This window comes from Fusarium keratoplasticum, chromosome 6 (genome assembly GCF_025433545.1).
Source record: "Fusarium keratoplasticum isolate Fu6.1 chromosome 6, whole genome shotgun sequence".
In the NCBI taxonomy this organism is placed as follows: Eukaryota; Fungi; Ascomycota; class Sordariomycetes; order Hypocreales; family Nectriaceae; genus Fusarium; species Fusarium keratoplasticum.
The window spans coordinates 1112425-1128541 of record NC_070534.1 but is presented as its reverse complement, the minus strand read 5'-3'; the positions used below and the strand labels follow the sequence as shown (position 1 = coordinate 1128541).

General features: G+C 54.6%; 6 protein-coding genes across 6 annotated transcripts; all 6 read right to left on the bottom strand.

The window, feature by feature from the left end:
• Nucleotides 1-80: 80 nt before the first annotated feature.
• NCS57_00832100 (uncharacterized protein) lies at nucleotides 81-2852 on the bottom strand (the record flags this gene model as incomplete). The annotated part of the gene is made up of 2 exons (XM_053058141.1): nucleotides 81-278; nucleotides 327-2852. 2 exons carry the CDS (start codon nucleotides 2850-2852, stop codon nucleotides 81-83), a joined length of 2724 nt encoding a protein of 907 aa, XP_052911972.1.
• A 1113-nt stretch (nucleotides 2853-3965) lies between these two features.
• NCS57_00832000 (Vacuolar protein sorting-associated protein 35) lies at nucleotides 3966-6828 on the bottom strand (the record flags this gene model as incomplete). Its single annotated transcript, XM_053058140.1, has 4 exons — nucleotides 3966-4130; nucleotides 4177-4323; nucleotides 4371-6636; nucleotides 6695-6828. 4 exons carry the CDS (start codon nucleotides 6826-6828, stop codon nucleotides 3966-3968), a joined length of 2712 nt encoding a protein of 903 aa, XP_052911971.1.
• Nucleotides 6829-7532: 704 nt separating this feature from the next.
• Nucleotides 7533-8393, bottom strand: NCS57_00831900 (uncharacterized protein; the record flags this gene model as incomplete). Its single annotated transcript, XM_053058139.1, has 1 exon — nucleotides 7533-8393. The coding sequence occupies one exon, from the start codon at nucleotides 8391-8393 to the stop codon at nucleotides 7533-7535; it is 861 nt and encodes a 286-aa protein (XP_052911970.1).
• A 2719-nt stretch (nucleotides 8394-11112) lies between these two features.
• Nucleotides 11113-11633, bottom strand: NCS57_00831800 (uncharacterized protein; the record flags this gene model as incomplete). The annotated part of the gene is made up of 3 exons (XM_053058138.1): nucleotides 11113-11422; nucleotides 11468-11546; nucleotides 11612-11633. The coding sequence occupies 3 exons, from the start codon at nucleotides 11631-11633 to the stop codon at nucleotides 11113-11115; spliced, it is 411 nt and encodes a 136-aa protein (XP_052911969.1).
• Nucleotides 11634-11874: 241 nt separating this feature from the next.
• NCS57_00831700 (Aldo-ket-red domain-containing protein) lies at nucleotides 11875-13004 on the bottom strand (the record flags this gene model as incomplete). Its single annotated transcript, XM_053058137.1, has 3 exons — nucleotides 11875-12454; nucleotides 12507-12845; nucleotides 12895-13004. The coding sequence occupies 3 exons, from the start codon at nucleotides 13002-13004 to the stop codon at nucleotides 11875-11877; spliced, it is 1029 nt and encodes a 342-aa protein (XP_052911968.1).
• Nucleotides 13005-13617: 613 nt separating this feature from the next.
• Nucleotides 13618-15781, bottom strand: NCS57_00831600 (uncharacterized protein; the record flags this gene model as incomplete). The annotated part of the gene is made up of 5 exons (XM_053058136.1): nucleotides 15386-15781; nucleotides 14852-15327; nucleotides 14401-14798; nucleotides 13936-14320; nucleotides 13618-13879 (listed from the first exon to the last, which is right to left on the bottom strand). Exons 1-5 carry the CDS (start codon nucleotides 15698-15700, stop codon nucleotides 13618-13620), a joined length of 1836 nt encoding a protein of 611 aa, XP_052911967.1. The 5' UTR covers nucleotides 15701-15781.
• Between the last annotated feature and the right edge of the window lie 336 nt (nucleotides 15782-16117).

The window sequence follows — 16117 nt, the reverse complement described above, 5'->3', positions numbered from 1 at the left end:
AAGAAAAAAGTAGAGGCTAGTTCGCCAAGAGTAAGGGGAGGGGGGAAAAAGGGAAAAAAGAGTTGCTTCGTCCGCTTGAATCATACATTTGCACTCGACATTTCTAGAATCGTCGCTGCTTTGCGTACTAGGGCCGCCGTCTTGGCTATGATGCGTTGGGCGCTCCTCCAATCTCCGGTCTCAATTGTGTCGCGGATGGCGGGGAAGAAGGCCGAGTCATAAGCCGACCAAGCTTGTGGTCCAAAGACGACGTGCCTGAACTGTGTGCGGTTGGGGATCTACAAAGGTTAGCAGAGTTTCTTGATCAAGGGGACTTCATCACTTACACCACCGCCAAGTTCTAGGTCCAGAAGCGTCGTCTCAAAGTAGGCCATCTTGTTGTTGTACATCAACCGGGCGTTGCCAATATCGTTGGCCTCCCAGCCTCCGTTACCCAGGACCTCGCGGTCCCAGTCCATCTCCCACTTCTCGAAGCTGGCCGCGTTGTTCTGGACGAGTGTGACGGCATCCTTGAGCTCCTTGAAAGAGACTGATTTTGGCTGATTTTGCTGGCCTGCCCACTTTTCCAGGTCTGCTACCCACTGTCCCAGCTTCTGGCCATACCACGCCATATCGAAGGGCAGGATGGGTCGATCAGCAATGTCGAGGATGAGAAGGCCCATCAGTTGAGCCATGGCGCCGTGGTACCTGAATTCGGGATCAATTACGCTCTCCACCAGGTCGAACTTGTCGTAGCTCGTGTGATAGGGGTATGCGCCGCCCTCGAATCCAACGTCCAGAGAGCTGGTGCCTGCGATATCCTGGAAAGCCACGTAATCGCTTCCCGCGCCCAGGCCCTCAATCTCGGCATCGCTCTGATCCCAGAGCTCCCGCAGGGTGGCGTTGGTGTGAGGATCAACGACACGGGCGAGGGCGTGGAGGACAGACTTCCTGAACACAGGAGATCCCGATGCGCGAAACTTGTCGCCGGCAACAACCGTGTCAAGGTTGATATATGCAAAGGCATTGTCTCGTAGATTGTCCAGATTTCTCTCGACATACTCGGTCGATCCAATAAGGTTGTACTCTTCGGCATCCCAAGACATGAACTCGATGGTTCTCAGGGGTCGCCATCCTCTTTGGACGAGATCGCCAAAGATTCGAGCCATCTCGATCATGACCGCCGTACCCGAGTGAGGGTCAGTAGCTCCGAAAGCCCAGGAATCGCGGTGGTTGCCGATGATGATGGACTTGGACGTCTGCTCCATGCCGTTGATGCGACCGTAAACGTTCCAGATAGGCTGCTTCTCTTCCTCGTCCTGGATGTTCTTCAGACGCACAATTGGTGACTTGTCATCACCCGTCCACCACTCAATCTCTGAAACACCGCCTTGCCATTTCTCGGGTACCTTTTGACCGTGCCCCTTGAGGTGCTCCAGCAGGACCTTGGCGTCTCTCCACGCCAGGGGAAGACTGGGAATGTGGACCAAGCCAGGAGAGTCCTCTGGCTTCATCCTTGGTGAACTCTCCTTGCTCTCCCATCCAGGCGTCAAGACGTCACCAACGACCCAGCTCATGAGACTCACAGATCCTCTCTGGACAGCGTCTTCGGGCATCCACGGTCCATTTGGCGCGACGGTGCCCTTCTTGAAACCGTCGTCTCCGGGGTCACTGTAGATGATGCAGCCTGCAAAACCAGCCATCTCGGCGGCTTTGACCTTGAGGGCTCGATCCTGCTGAGTTCCGCCATATCGGACAAGTGCGATAGCACCCTTGGTGTTGATGCCTTTTTCTTTTAGCACCTTAAAGTCCTCCCTCGATCCGTAATTGGCGTAGATCAGAGGTCCCTTGACGTCGCCTGACTTGGAGTGTCCGTGGAAAGCGTATGTCTGCCGTCCCGCTGTTTCACCACCTACCTCCTCTTCCTCCAGCTTGGCCGTCCAGATGGCCTTCTTACTATCCTTGCTGTCCATAATCTGCACTGCCCGACCATCCTTTTTGGGGTAGTTGATGTAGACATGGTACTCGTCCATAGACACCTCGTCGAGCATCGCACGGCTGAACATGCTCTGAACGTCCATGGCTGTCGCGTAATCACCCTCGGTGCCGGCGATGTGGGCGTAATTGGAAAAGTGTTGCACACAGGCGCGCATCCTTAGGGGATCGACAGTGTGTAGAATGTGTTTTCGTAGATCCTCCGGGTTGTAGCGGAAACCACCTCCTAGGCGATCTGATAGACCACCAAACATGTCGCTGGCGAATAGGAGATAGAAGAACCCGACGACGATGGTGATGGCGAGACTGCGCACGCAAAAGAGGATGATTGCCGTCTTGTCAATCTTGGGGAAGTTGAATCTCCTTGTCTCGGTCTGCGTCTCCTCACCTTCGCCCGTGGCGGCCTCGGTATCATCCGTGGAAGCGGCCGGCGCATCGGGTCGTTGGGGGAGGGTTATTCGCAATCGGGGTAACCTTGGCCGCCAAGACCACTTCCACCGCGGCAGAGTCAGATATGAGCCTATTCGTTTCCCCCACTGGGAGCCCCGTGAGCGATCGGGTTCCTCAATGTCCATCTCCTGCATCTCGCGCCGCACCTGAGCGGCCTCATCATCGCTGTCACTGTCGCTAGCCCAGAGGCTGTCCTCATCATCAGTTTCCACTGTCGGCGGCCGGTAGCCGTCGGGTCTGCGGGAGGAGCCAGCGCCGCTCGAGGACTGAAGCAGGCCTTGCGACTCTGCCTCAGTGGCATTCCGCTCGTTGGTCGGCGACCTCGGGGCGGGAGCCCAGTCGTCGGGGTCATAGTGGCTCCCACTGGCTACAGCCTGGTCGTAGGTGGGAGGTATGGGATCGTAGAAGGGAGCCTTCTCGGAAGGCATGTTGAAGGCGTTGGAGCGCTACGGCGCCCTCGGTTCTTTTCAAGTTCGGGAGAAGATCGATTCGGGTGTCACAAGAGACGGGGGATAAGCGAGAAATCCATCCGCTGATGGATGGATGGATAGATGGATTCAGATAAAGGAGTGGGCGATTCGGATCGTGTTGGAGCAGTCTAGAGGCGACGTACAGATAAGAAATGAGCGTCAGGAAGGAAAGACAAGAGACAAACTCGGACGCCAGGATCGCATCGCCAAAGTCCGCAAGCCCAGAGCCCAGGATAACGCGATTAGAGTGCCTGACGTTGCAAACGGGCAAAAAGTTGAGCAGGTCAAATACGAGGGCGTGGATGCGACGGGGATGATGGCGAAGCACTGGAGTGTCCACGTAAGGGACCGGAGCCCACTATAACCCGCCGGTTAGTACGGAGGAACGGCCTTGGAGCTGGTGACTCTGGGGAGGGCAGCAGTGGCTGAGTGAGACGATCCGGCTTGGCAGAAGACGTTGGACATCCAGGACGCAGACCAGGGAATGTAGCAAATTCTCAATTATTTCTTTATTCTGATATCCAATTCATCAATCCCTTATCCGCTGAAACCCTCGTGATACTTGTCTTCGAGAGGCATCCAACGACGCCTGTCTCCTTCTCCTGAACCCGCCCGTGCACGCCACGCCAGGATTACCCCACAAAAGCTGGGATAAGGAGACGCGCTAACTCGGAGAGGGAGGTGATGGACAAAGCAAACTTGGAGCAACTCTACAGCGAGAAATGATGGCACAAATCGGCAGTTGACAGTAAAGTTAGCATCTGTACCGGTAACGAAACGTTTAAATCATAGAAACGGACACGAGACCATCTTGACTGTTCCTCCTCTCCATTCTCAGCCGCACCTAATATCAACGCTACCCCTGAACTTTGCATTCAGCCAAGTAACGCCTCACTGGATAAGCAACAACAACAATCTCGCCGGCATGCCATCAATTTTCGGGCCAAGTGCACAGAGTACATATATACAACTACCTGCTCCCTCCTCGATCCACGCAGGCCAAGCATTATCTATCGCTATGACGTTCACGTCCCATTCTCTTTCCACCTTCTACTACTGCTGCGTCACGTCCTAGTTGGGGTACAGCACAATGCCCTCGTACTGTCGGCTGCGGATATTCTCCAAGGTCTGGTGGAAGTGTCTCCGGCTGTTCTCGACTGAAGCCGAGTCCTGCTGGTTGCCCGCCAGGTTGGAGTGGATAAGCTCGATGAGTCCATTGAGATACTTAGTTGTCACCTAAACGTATTAGTAGCTGCTCGAGACTTGCATTCAAAGTACTTACCGATTCATTTTGCTGGTCGAAGTAATACACATAACGATCCAGGATCTCGACAAACAGTTCGATCGACGTTGCCGTCTCCATGCATGAGTCGGCCACTCGGAGGGCCCGCTGGAGGCATTCCAACACTCGCTTGCCATCACGGTAAAGCTAAACATGTCAGTCGTGTATACCCTGTGTTTCGGGACCCTACATACCTCGGTCTCCTCCGTCTCGTCGTTCGAAGTGATGGGAGTCGCCCACCACAGATGACTCGCCAAGTACACGGCTCGGCACTGATCAGGCTTGCGGAGAAGCTTGCTTCCGTGCTGGGCACACTTGGTGATGAGTGTGTCGTAGTTTTCTTTGCCAAAGTTTCGGGTCTGGTGAAGGGCAGTAGCAATTACACAGACCGCCTGGAACTGCGCCTTTGAGTCCGAGACAGCCTCTTCGTACACTGTAAAGGCTTGGGCAAAGAACTCGTAAGCCACCTCTTCGAAGCCAGCCATGTCTGCTGTCTGACCAGCCGAGCAAAACAAGCGCAATGCCATCTCAGCAGCCCCAGCGTTGTTGACGCGCGTGTACAGGGTGCTCAGAGCAGAGTGCATAAACTTGAACAAGGCGTTGCTCTGGGTCTCCCAGTTATCGTCAAAGTGTTCCCGCAGCTTGAATCTTCTTGCCAACTTCATGCACGCCGTCATGAGGGGTGGCGTAGTCGTGCGGATGCGCTCGTTACCCTCCGAGTATGCCTTCCTAGTCATCTGGAGGAGCTTGAACTGGGTGTCGTTATCCTCAGCCTCCAGCAAATGCACTATCCGCGCAAGCCATCCTTGCTCCTCCATTGTCTCGTCTGTCTCAACAGGGCGTCGCTGCGCAACGCCGGGGTATCCTTGAGGGGCCTGAGATCCCTCCTTAATAAGCACCTTTAGTACCTCGAGCACATTCTCGAGCTGAGCCGTGGTCGAGATCTTGGTCTGGTCCTTGAGCAACGTGCGAGCGACACCGCCGGCGACGGCACGGCGGGTGGGGTATGATTGCGACTGAAACAGAGGAACATAGGTGGGAAGGGACAAAGCAGTAAAGATGGAAACATATCGATCGATAGGGGCTTGCAGCAGGGCAAGCAGACTCTGTTGAGCCGGGGGCGAGTGAAGATCGGCATTGTTGATGTTCTCCCGCACCTTGGTTGCCGCGTAAGCCAGGATCTGATCCACGTAGTCTAGCCTGTCGGGATAGATGTTGAGCGCAAGGTTGCAAAGCGATACAAGTAGGGCAATGATGTCGGGAACAGGCAGATGCTGAGCGTCGACCAGGTTCTTGACCTGGGCGAAGAATACTTCGTAAAGCTGCACGCTGTCGGTGATGGATTCCTGGCCGTTAACAGCGGTGGTCTCTGTCTCTGCAACTGAAGGTGCTGACTCGGCGAGCGTACTAGAATCGTCGGTGCTGGTCTCCCCAGCGTTCTCTTCAGGGGTCTCATCTGAGGCCTTGGCAGCAGGCTCGCCTTCAGGCTCGGCCTCTGCCTCACCCTCAGTCTTGGATGACTCGCCAGCCTCCTCAGACTTTCCGGCCTCTTCAGAAGGCTTGGACTCTGTCGGAGCAGCTGGAGGAGTCTCCTTCTGAAGGTTGATCCTTTCCAACAGCCTTGTCAGTGCCTCGGCCTCAACCTTAGCCCTATCATCCGACTTGTCATCTGGGCCGTCGCGCTCGGCATACTCGGATAGCCGGTCCATGAGACCAATGACGATGGACTTGACATTAACATGAGGGTTGAGGCGCGAGACGGCGCCGAGGAATTGGTCCAAGGTGTGTAAGTGGAACTCGTCCGGGAAAACTTGCGTAATCACCTCGAGAAGATATTCCTGGGCGAGAACGTCCCGACATTGGACTACCTGCTCCAGAAGAGGCGCCAGAATGCTGGTCTTGTAGGTCTCGAGGTCGACAAGTTGGCTCAAGCGTACTATGTTGCTGCCAACTAGAAGCTGTAGCTCCTTTCGTTCCCGAACCCTCTGCTCGCGCTCTCTCGAGTGGCCCTGGTGCTGCAGTCGGACCCATAGCTTGTTCATCTCGACGAAATTCGTGAGCACAAAGTTGATAGAATCGCTGAGGTTACCCTCAGGGCCGTCACCCTCAGTCGTCGGCAGGAAGTCCCTCGCTTGACCTGACAGATAGTACCGGAGGAAGAGGCCGCGAATGGGATGCTGAACACCTCGGCTCATGTCCATCATGTCCTTCATGAGCTCCTTGACGGGCGCATCCTCGATGGCCATGTAGGCCGTGCCGACTGTGATCATAAGATACAATCGGGGAATGATATTGCCAGCATATTGAACAAGTTCGTAGAGGTCGGCGAGATGGTTAACCGGATGGTTTTCGCGAAGGTGAACAGACAAGTAGCGCAAAGCGTCAAAAACGGCCATGTATAGTTCGTAGTACTGCTTGGGGCCGAGACTGCTGGTGCGAAGCTCGGAAACGAGAGTCGAGCTGTGCCCATTAGCGACTTTCCAGGGGATTGAGACGGGCAGCTCGGCTGTTGACCTACCAGCACTTGAGGGCATCCATGAGCTTCCCGGGCGTGTCGAGACATTTGCGCATCAGCGACGTTTGCTGTCGCACCGCAACGAGGGCATCCTCAAGCAGACGGGCCTGGTCTTCGGGGGGAGCTGGCGTGGCCATCTTGTAGAGCTATCGCAGCGGGGTAGCTTGGAGCAGGTCGGAAGAAGCCAGGCTCCTAGCAAGTCATGAACATGCGACAATAAGAGGCACAATGGCGAAGGAGATGGCGGCGGTGTTGGGATCGAACGGAGGCGCCGGGTTGTCGTCGATGGGTAAGTGCGCGCGAACAAGGCGCTGGGCGATGACGATACGGGGGAGGCTGAGATAATGAGTTGGGCCTAGCTCGCTGATGGACAGCACTGTACCTGCACGTCTTTAGGCGGCAGGGGCTGCTCCCAGCCACACGACGACGGGAGCTTTGTTGGCGCAGGGTCCTATCACGTGATTGAATGCGGGTGCCTGAGTGCTGAGGCGCGTGGGTTCACTTGTCGGTTCGGTTCACCGAATGGAACGGGCGCAGGAGAACAAAAGTGGTGAGAGCCTCATAGCCGAAAATGAGATATCAAATTTCACTCAAAGCATATCTACTCGAGTCGTTCCTTTCTGTTTTACCATCTTTTTTCTCATTAATTCATAAAGATGTCATGTCATTACAATAATAGGTTGCGACAGATTACCCGATGCGCCAATGTCAGTTACGACCGCCCGTACATGCCCTACAACTTGATGCAACCCAACTCCTCGCGTTCTGTCTTTACCGCGCCTCGTTTTCGACAATCTGACTTCTCCCCTCAACTCCTCGGCTCAACCAAACTCGCCTCAACTCAACTTGTCAGACACCCGTTCCGTTGACAGTTCTTCGACCGCCCAAAAGCACCCGTACCACAATACTTTGCTTTTCCAACTCGCGCAGGAATACCCAAATCATCTCGAAGGAAATCCACCAGCGACGTCTCAATCGACGCTGAGAATGCGGCTAGGACCAGCATCATGTTTGACTGAGGGTGCGGCAGGTGGTGAATATCCGCAACAATCTCCACCTCCTTGATCGTCTTGACAGACGCCAGCTCTCGCGCCCACTCGAGGCTGTCGTGTCTAGTCGTATACAGCAGCCGAAAGTCGGAAACAGTCAGACTCTGCGGCCCATCCCACGGCCCTCTTGGCCGGGCACCTTCGATGACGAGAGTCAACTTATCCAAGCCCTGCAAATTTCGGAGGAAGCGACAGACTGAAGACCAGTCATATGAGTCTGGCTCAACAGTATTGGTTGGGCTGCGCTTGTAGAGACTGATCTCTCGAACTAAGTCCCTAGTGCGTGGTGTCTTATCAGCGAGGAAAGGCACCACGGCCTCCAGGTCCTCGCCAAAGTGGAAGGCGTGTCTTGTGTACAGAAAATGGGACGCCTCTTCCCGGATTTTTCTGTTGATGTGCATGACCGCCGTGTGCATCGCTCGATCGGTTTCGGCGTCGGCGCAGTATGTTGTTTCGTATGACATCTTGGCAAACGACCGCTCCACGATGTGGTAGGCAGACCGTTGGCACTTTGAGCGGCGAGCCTGGTACTCGCACTTCGATTGATTCCGGATCGCGATATCTCTGTTCCCGCCATTGTCGAGCAGGTATTCGTATATCAGCATGCGAATCTCCGGAGGGATTCGCATGAGCATGGGCTCCTCAGTAGCCATGGTGGTTCAGGTCGATTCGCCACAACCAGGACAAAGACAAAGACAACAGGATCCCAGAAATTCTTGCACTGGGAGGGACACTCGTTTTGAGGACAGCTGAAAATTGGTGGCCTCAATTCTTGGGCCAGCGAATGGCGTCGATGAGTTGCTACCACAATGACGGGCGATGACGGGCAAGGCAAGGGGTCTCGCGTCAGACGCCACTAGTTGTCAAAGCAGCAGGTTTGCGCAAAGATACGGAGGTTTGACAGGAGGCAGCACCTCCCTCGACGCGGGCGGAGGCTGGACGCTTATTTATGTGTACAGTCCAGCAGCGCAAGCCGATCAGCAATGTTGAGCCAAATGAGGCTTCAGGGCGGTCCATCAAGGTGCCCACTCCCCGGACCTTGAACACCTAGGCCGAAGCTCGGCTTTGTCGAACCATCCATTCAAGACGGGACCAAACCGTCAAGCCGCATCGCAGCCCAGCTAGGTCTGTGTAGGTAGTCGGCTCTTGGTACATATTCTGCGGATGCGGGTGGTGGGTGGGAATCGGCGCTGGAACACCGTCCCAGCGCGTCAAGACCCCGAAACCCGTCTATGCACAATCAGCCGTTCCAATTACAGAGCGCTTATAGGTGAAGAAAGCTTACCCACCCCGGTGACAGGCCTCCCCGTCCTTGACCGACAGCCCATGGGGGTCACCTTGTTTCCTCCGCTGACTCGACCGACCCGTCATCTTCACCGCCGACCCCACGGTCCCACGGTCTGGGTAACGTCTCGTTTGCTATCGCATAGGGTAGTTGGCTCTCCTGACATGGCCTGCGATCTTATGATCCAGGGGTGGGTTAGCTAAAGAGGTTTCTTTCGCTTCAGTTTCTGTTAGTAGTGGTGTTGCAAGGCCAACAATTGCCTGCCAACTGCTGCCCAATGGAGACATCGGGAGGTGCGGTTGCGGCTGCGCAAATATTGGCTTTCCACTGACGGGAATAGAGTCTGACCCTGCCGATCATCCATCGTGCCCTTGCTGCTTGCAACCCAATTCTGTGCGGCATTGCAGAAGGTCCCACTAACATGCAACTTCGACCCAAAACTCGGAATGACGAGACGGGACTGGAACAATATGTTTGTTACAGTCGGATGTTGACGGGCCAGCCATCATCCGAGTTGTAGCGGACGCTAATGAAGAGACGGGGCTAGAGAAGCTGCAGCATTTATCTTGCCTTATCCGAGCACGCAAGCTTCGACACTTTGATCAGAACGGGACAACTCTGTTACTTTGAGTTGGGGATGGCGCGTCTGTCGCGCTTCGAGAGACCAGAGTACTAAGGGAATTGGCCCCGTCAGCAAAGGGAAATACCGGAGGCTTGATTCCTATCTGCTGGCAAAAGACCTTTCCCCTTGGTCAACGAATGGAACCTCTCAGCCATTGGCCTTGTTATGATCACGAAACTATCAGCAAGAGATCCATGTCATGCTTGGTTGCGGTTACTCTTTGAGGATCCCCGTTCGGAAACTCTCGCGACCACACCTTGATCACTCCGGGATGCTGTGTCATGGATCCATCACATTTCTCCTGTGACTTGACTGCGTGAGGAGCGCATCGTGAGCCGCAAATCGCGAGCCGCAAGTGTTGCGCTGCAACCAGCCTCCACCGGGTTGCATATCGAATTAATGATACCTTATCACACAGCGGGCGCCACCCTGCTGCGATATGTCGGTTCCTTGGGCTGAAGAGGCTGCCGTCGTACATTAGCGCCCACTCCGAGCCCCGTTCATCTGCGGCATTGCGCGGTGACACGGCGTGCCAAAGGTGAAGGGCAGAAGGCATTACACATGGACCGGGCTGCCATCAACACCAACAAACAGGCGAGCTAGTGGGGAATCAATCGACTCTGGACCCTCGCTACATCCTTTTCGCCATCCAGGGGGAGATGATGGTGGCACGTCTTGACGACCATGTCTTATTCGCTGGGCGTTAATCAGCCATATCATCGACTCTGCCGAGACACGTGGGACGATGGTACATGGACGATCCGCAAGACAATCATCTCACCTTGAAGCCCAAAATGTCGAATTCGTCAGTGCGTCGTCGGTCGGCAGGCGGATATGCACATTGACCTTGACCAGCAGAACTCGACGCCTGGTAAGGATTCCCTTTCTCACCGCGGGCCGCGGGTGGGGGGCAGACGTCTCCTGGAGGGCTCAAGGTGAGGGAGGATATCCAAGAGAGAGAGGCCGAATAAGAAAGACCCATGCTGGATGGATATGTCTCGTCTCCATGCGCTCGCCAAAGCGATCTTGGAGTCCCCGGATTGACTCCAGCATCTCTTAAGGCTAAATGTCAAAGGCGATAGATTTGCTCGGGGGAAATCTGGGAATCTCGGCCAAAATAGCGGACACCTCGTTCGGTGTCTGTCCTCTCGCTGCCACTGTCGCTGCTGCTGGTCATTCTTCTAGAAAGCCGCGTGGGATGTTCAGGGATGGTGATCCCTACTAGCGTCCCTGCACGCGTGGTGGCACCGGAATATCTCATGATGACCTTGAGCCGCTTCTTGATTCAGTCACCACATGCGATAACGTCTTTGTTTTATCTCGTCCACGTACAGTTACAGTGCCGTTCCGAGACATTCCTTTCTGATGGCCTCCCAGGTCCCGCAGCGGGTTTATTGGTTTGCTAGTCGGAACTATGCCGAGACCATTCTATATCCGCGACGTTGGTGTGTCATCCCGCGATGCCTCAGTTCATCATCGACGCATTCGTCTCTACTGTATGCTGCCTCACCTCACCGCCGCTGGGAAATGTTGAAGGGCCATCACGGAGCCGTTTCTTAGCCGACAGGGGTGCGATCAAGCCATCCGCGACGCGCTTGTGCAATCGGAGAGGTTCCGAGAATCGGGAGTTGGCGAGCGGCTGAGCATGTTTGGCGCTGAGGTCTAGCATGGCGACGTTACTACAGGGGTCCCTGCCGACGACGGGCTGGCCCGGCGTGTCCTTGAGCTCGGGATGGCTTCTGTTGCCGTCTAGATTATTGATGGCACTTGGTCGACTAGATCTAATCGTGCGCCTTGATCAAGCCTCATGCCGAGCTTACCATGGAGGAGGGTTGCTTTGTCTTTCTGAGCTAGCTCGAGACCAGGCGCCGCTGTCATTATAAGAAGAGGAGGAGCCCGCTGCTGAGAACGGGTGAGATCATCTGGCTCGGGTGCTGGGTGGGAGGTCACGGGGGGTGGTTCACCATGTTGCATCCGTGGTGGCATTGCCAAGGGCAGAATACTCTCCCAACTTTCGTTTACTGGCTGTGTGGGCAGATACTATGTAAGCCAGGGGCTGCCAACTTGAAATCCCCTAACAAGGCCGGGACCGTCTACAGAGTAAGTACGTGGGTAAGATACATTGTGGGCACACTGCATAAGGGGGGGAAAGAATCTTCTGGCCAAGTTGGGTATGCATACGCGCTGCACTATCGAAAGTAGGTCTTGCTTTCGCTCCTGGCCACACTCATGCCTCGAGAGGAGCGGTGTCTGTGTAGTTCCCAAACGTGGGATCTCGTCCTCCCTCAACCCCGGCCTCAAGCACAAGTCTTCTCAGCTCCTGCTCCTCCCCCTTGCTCACCGTCACTCGCGACGCTCCCACGTTCTCCTCGAGATACTTGATCTTTTTGGTGCCGGGGATCACAAACACGCGTGGGCTCTGCTCTAGCAGCCAGGCGAGGACGAGCTGCGAGGATGTGAGCCCCTTTTGCTTCGCCAGCTCGTTGAACTTGTCCACGATCACAAGGTTCTTGCGGAAGTTTTCCCCCTGGAACCGCGCCAGGTTCCGCCGGAAGTCTCCCTCCTCAAAGTCGTCGACTGAGCGGTACCTGCCTGTCAAGATGCCTCTCCCAAGGGGCGAGTAGGCAAAGACGGAGACGTCTAGCTCCTCGCACGTCTTGAGGAGGTACGTTCCTGAGGGGCCCTCGATATCGAGCGTCCAGGGGTTGTACTCGACCTGCACGGCCGAGATGGGATGCACGGCGTGGGCACGGCGGAGCGTCGTGGACGAGACCTCTGAGAGACCCAGGTACTTGACCTTGCCCTCCCTGTTCGTTGTTAGCCCCCCTTTCTGCTGAAGACTGCCTTGGGACAACTTACTCTACCAGTTGCTTCATGGCCTCGACCGTCTTCTCGATAGGCACGTCCTCATTCGCACGATGCATGTAGTAAAGATCAATGTGCTCAACACCGAGCCGCTTCAGACTCCTGTCAATACACTCCCTCACATATTCAGGCGACGAATCTGTCTCGAAGTTGCCGTCGACTATCTTGAGCCCAAACTTTGACGCAAGAAAGATGTCGTTGCGGCGCTCAGGGTGCAGCTTGAACCACTTGCCGATGAGGTCCTCGCTGTCAGCATAGGCATCGGCAGTGTCCCAGTTGGTGCAGCCCAGCTCCCAGGCACGGTCGAGGACCTTGAGGCGCTCCTCATCTGATCTGGGGCTGTTAGTGAGGGAGTGTCGATGTCGTCTTGGGGTTTACACACTCAGTGGCACCGTAGGCGATGCTGATACCCATGAGACCAAAGCCTACAGCTGGGATCTTTGGTCCATTCTTGCCGAGTTGGCGTAGAGGAAGCTGTGCAGGAGGAGCCATGGTGTTTCGTAGAACAAGTGAAGCTTGATGTAGATCTCGGAGTTATGGTGTAAGTGCTGGTTGAAGATGTCTGCCTGTTCTGTCTGCTCCAAACAATCCCTCAACGACGTTCTTCAAGTCCCTCTTTATACTTTTCCCCCTCTCCAGTTAGGCTTCCGTCATTCATCAAAATTTCCGTCAAAACATTCTGTCTTCCGGTGTCAGTCCGCACGCCGGACCTTCAACCCGGCCGAAAGTCCCCGTTGTCTCCGGCGCTTCAGCCATCGTGCATGAATGACTAAGCTCGGCACTCGGGCGACTAACCACGTCTGGCAGCAGACCTTGAGGTTTTGCGGGAAAGGGTCTAGAACAAGGTTTTTCCGCGACAAAGGGATGGGAGTAGATCGTGTTGATGGGCCAATTGATAGGGGAGGACGGAGAAAAGTGTAAAGTCCGAGGTGGCTGTTGAATGGTGTGGTGCGTAACGTTGATGCTTAGATATTCAAGTCAGGATCAAAACGTCATAGAAACCAGGACAGCAAGAAAAGTACAAGGCAATAGTTCTTTTCCAATGCAAGGTATCTCGCCCAAAAACTATGAAAAACGCTGCTACTATTACTCAACCCCTCATCGTCTATTTCGTCTTCCGCCTCGCCTTGAACGTCTTAAGGGGATCCCGTTTCCTGGATCCAACCTTGAATCCCCGACCCTTCTTCCCCTTGACCTTGCGATCCTTTCTCATAGCCACGAAGCCTATGTCCTTTGTCAAGGCCTGCTTGCCGTCCTTGGGGAGGAGATATTCGGGGACGTGCTTCAGGTGAGCCTGCTGTCTGGCTGTTCGCAGTTCGCCGTCATGACGAAGGTGTGTGAGTTCGGTGGGGTTCTCCTCAAAGTACCTGGTGTCACTTGTCAATATATGGTTTCATGAATTGAGAATCGAATGCAAGCATACCGCTTCAGCTTCTCACTCTTGAGTAGCTCCTGTCTGAGCTCCCTCGTTCTCGCCTCTCGGATAGCAACCTTGGTGACAGCACGTAGCGCATCATTCATTCGGTATCGGAAAGGATCAACCTGCTCCATGTTGAAGTTGTAAGGCTTCACCTCCTTGCCTCGCTTCGCCTGCTGCCTGATAATCTTGGCCATCACCTTCTCATCCTTCTCGGCAGTTGGTGTGGAGGTGGGCATGTGTTTTCGGTAGAGCTCCTTGGGGACAACGAAGGATAGGGCCATGCCGGTCTGTCCAGCTCGGGCTGTGCGTCCTATCCTGTGTGTGTATGATGATGCTGTGGTGGGAAGATCAAAGTTGATGACTGCCGACACCTTCTTGAAGTCAACACCTATTTTTGAGTTAGCAGATGATCTTGTAGTCTCGAAAGATGAACAGGCCAGTCTTTCGAGGAATGGGCCAGTCGCATACCTCTTGATACACCATACTCCTTGTCACCCTTAGACTTCTTGGCCTTCTTCTTTGGTCGCTTCGCCTCCACTTCAGCATCGTCGTCTCCCTCGGTAGCCTTCTCCTTGGCTTCATCTCCTTCGCCCTCAGCGGCCTCATCGTCGCCCAGCATGTCGTTCTTCTCGTCTGCGGCGATAATAATGTCGTACACATTCCGGTTGAACTCCTCCACGACATGCACTCTCGAGTTCAGGGGAAGCTCCGAGTTGAGAATACAGCTTCGAATGCCGAACTGCTCAAAGAAGAGCTTTAATCGGTAGCATCGGTCGATGTCACTGACAAAGATGATGCACTTGCCCTTGATAAGTCGGAGCTTGAAGATGACATAGGCCAGAAGGAACTTTTCATCTTCACCACACCTGTAGACTATTAGCAATCGTGTCGCATATGCAGCAAACCGTCGTGTACGTACTTGGCGACAAACTGAGTGATGCCCTCGCCCTCAGCCTCCTTCTCCTTCAGATCCAGCAATGTCGGGTCGCGTCGGAAGATTCCCTTGAGCGTATCAACCTCATCAGTGAGGGTCGCACTCATCATCATAACCTGGACACCCTTGGGAACGGATCGCGAGAGGTTCTCCAGGTCTTCGCTGTAACCGTAGGAAAGGACAAGATCCGCCTCGTCGAGGACCAGATGTGTGAGCTTATCGAGCGAGAGGGCGGATGAGTTGACATTGTGCCATGCGGTCGCGGGAGTCGAAATGACAATGTCGGGGGAGTTGGAGAGGAGGGCGCGCTGGACGGCGTTGGAGACCTTGTCGGTCAACTTGACGGTGCTGATGTCCTTGGCGCAGAAGCTGGCGAACTGTTCGATGGCCTTGAAGACTTGGTCGGCAAGCTCGCGAGTCGGTACGAGAATGAGAGCGGCTGTGAAGGCGGTAGAGTCGGTCTGCAAGAACAATGGTTAGTGAACTGTATGATCCCAGGCTTGAATGGTATGTACATACACTCTTGCGCTTCAGGATGCTCGACAGCAGAGGCAGGACATAGGCGGCAGTCTTTCCAGAACCGCAGTCAGCCTTTGCGAGAACATCCTGACCGTTGAGAGCAAGCGGAATGGCCTTGCGCTGCACAAGAGTAGGCTTCGCGAACTTTTGCTGCGCGACGGCCTGGAGAAGTCTAGGATCAAGACCAAGATCCACGAAGGAAGTCTCTTCCTCTTGCTGCTGCTGCTGCGCAGGCTTTTCTACTTGCGTCTCAACAGGCTTCTCGGCGGCTTTCGACTCTTCAGCCTGATCGCGCTTTCTCTTTGTGGATCCCATCTTGGATTCGAGGGTGTCGAGATTGTCGTGAGGAGATGGTGGAGGAATTGTCGATTTCTCAGCGAGACCTCGATAATCTTTCTTGGGTTCTCGGCGCTCTTTCCTCCAAATTTCCAACTGACTGAGGGGCAGCTCTGAGGCGGATCATTACGTGATTGGCTTATGTGACCTGTACCTAGCCTCTTGCGGCGTAGTATGCAAGTCTCGGAAAAACTCACTGGCCTTCAAAACAACTTTTTTTTTCTTATCGGTCTTATCGGTTCAAAAAGCTTTCCTGCGAATAATATGGCCATTGACTGGGAATAGCTTCATTTTTCTCCTGACACTTGATGTTTTCCAGCCCGGACAGCAAAAATGTGAGTTTCAGTCGATGAGGTCTATTTTGCCAATTATCAACCGAATAGGCTACAAGATACG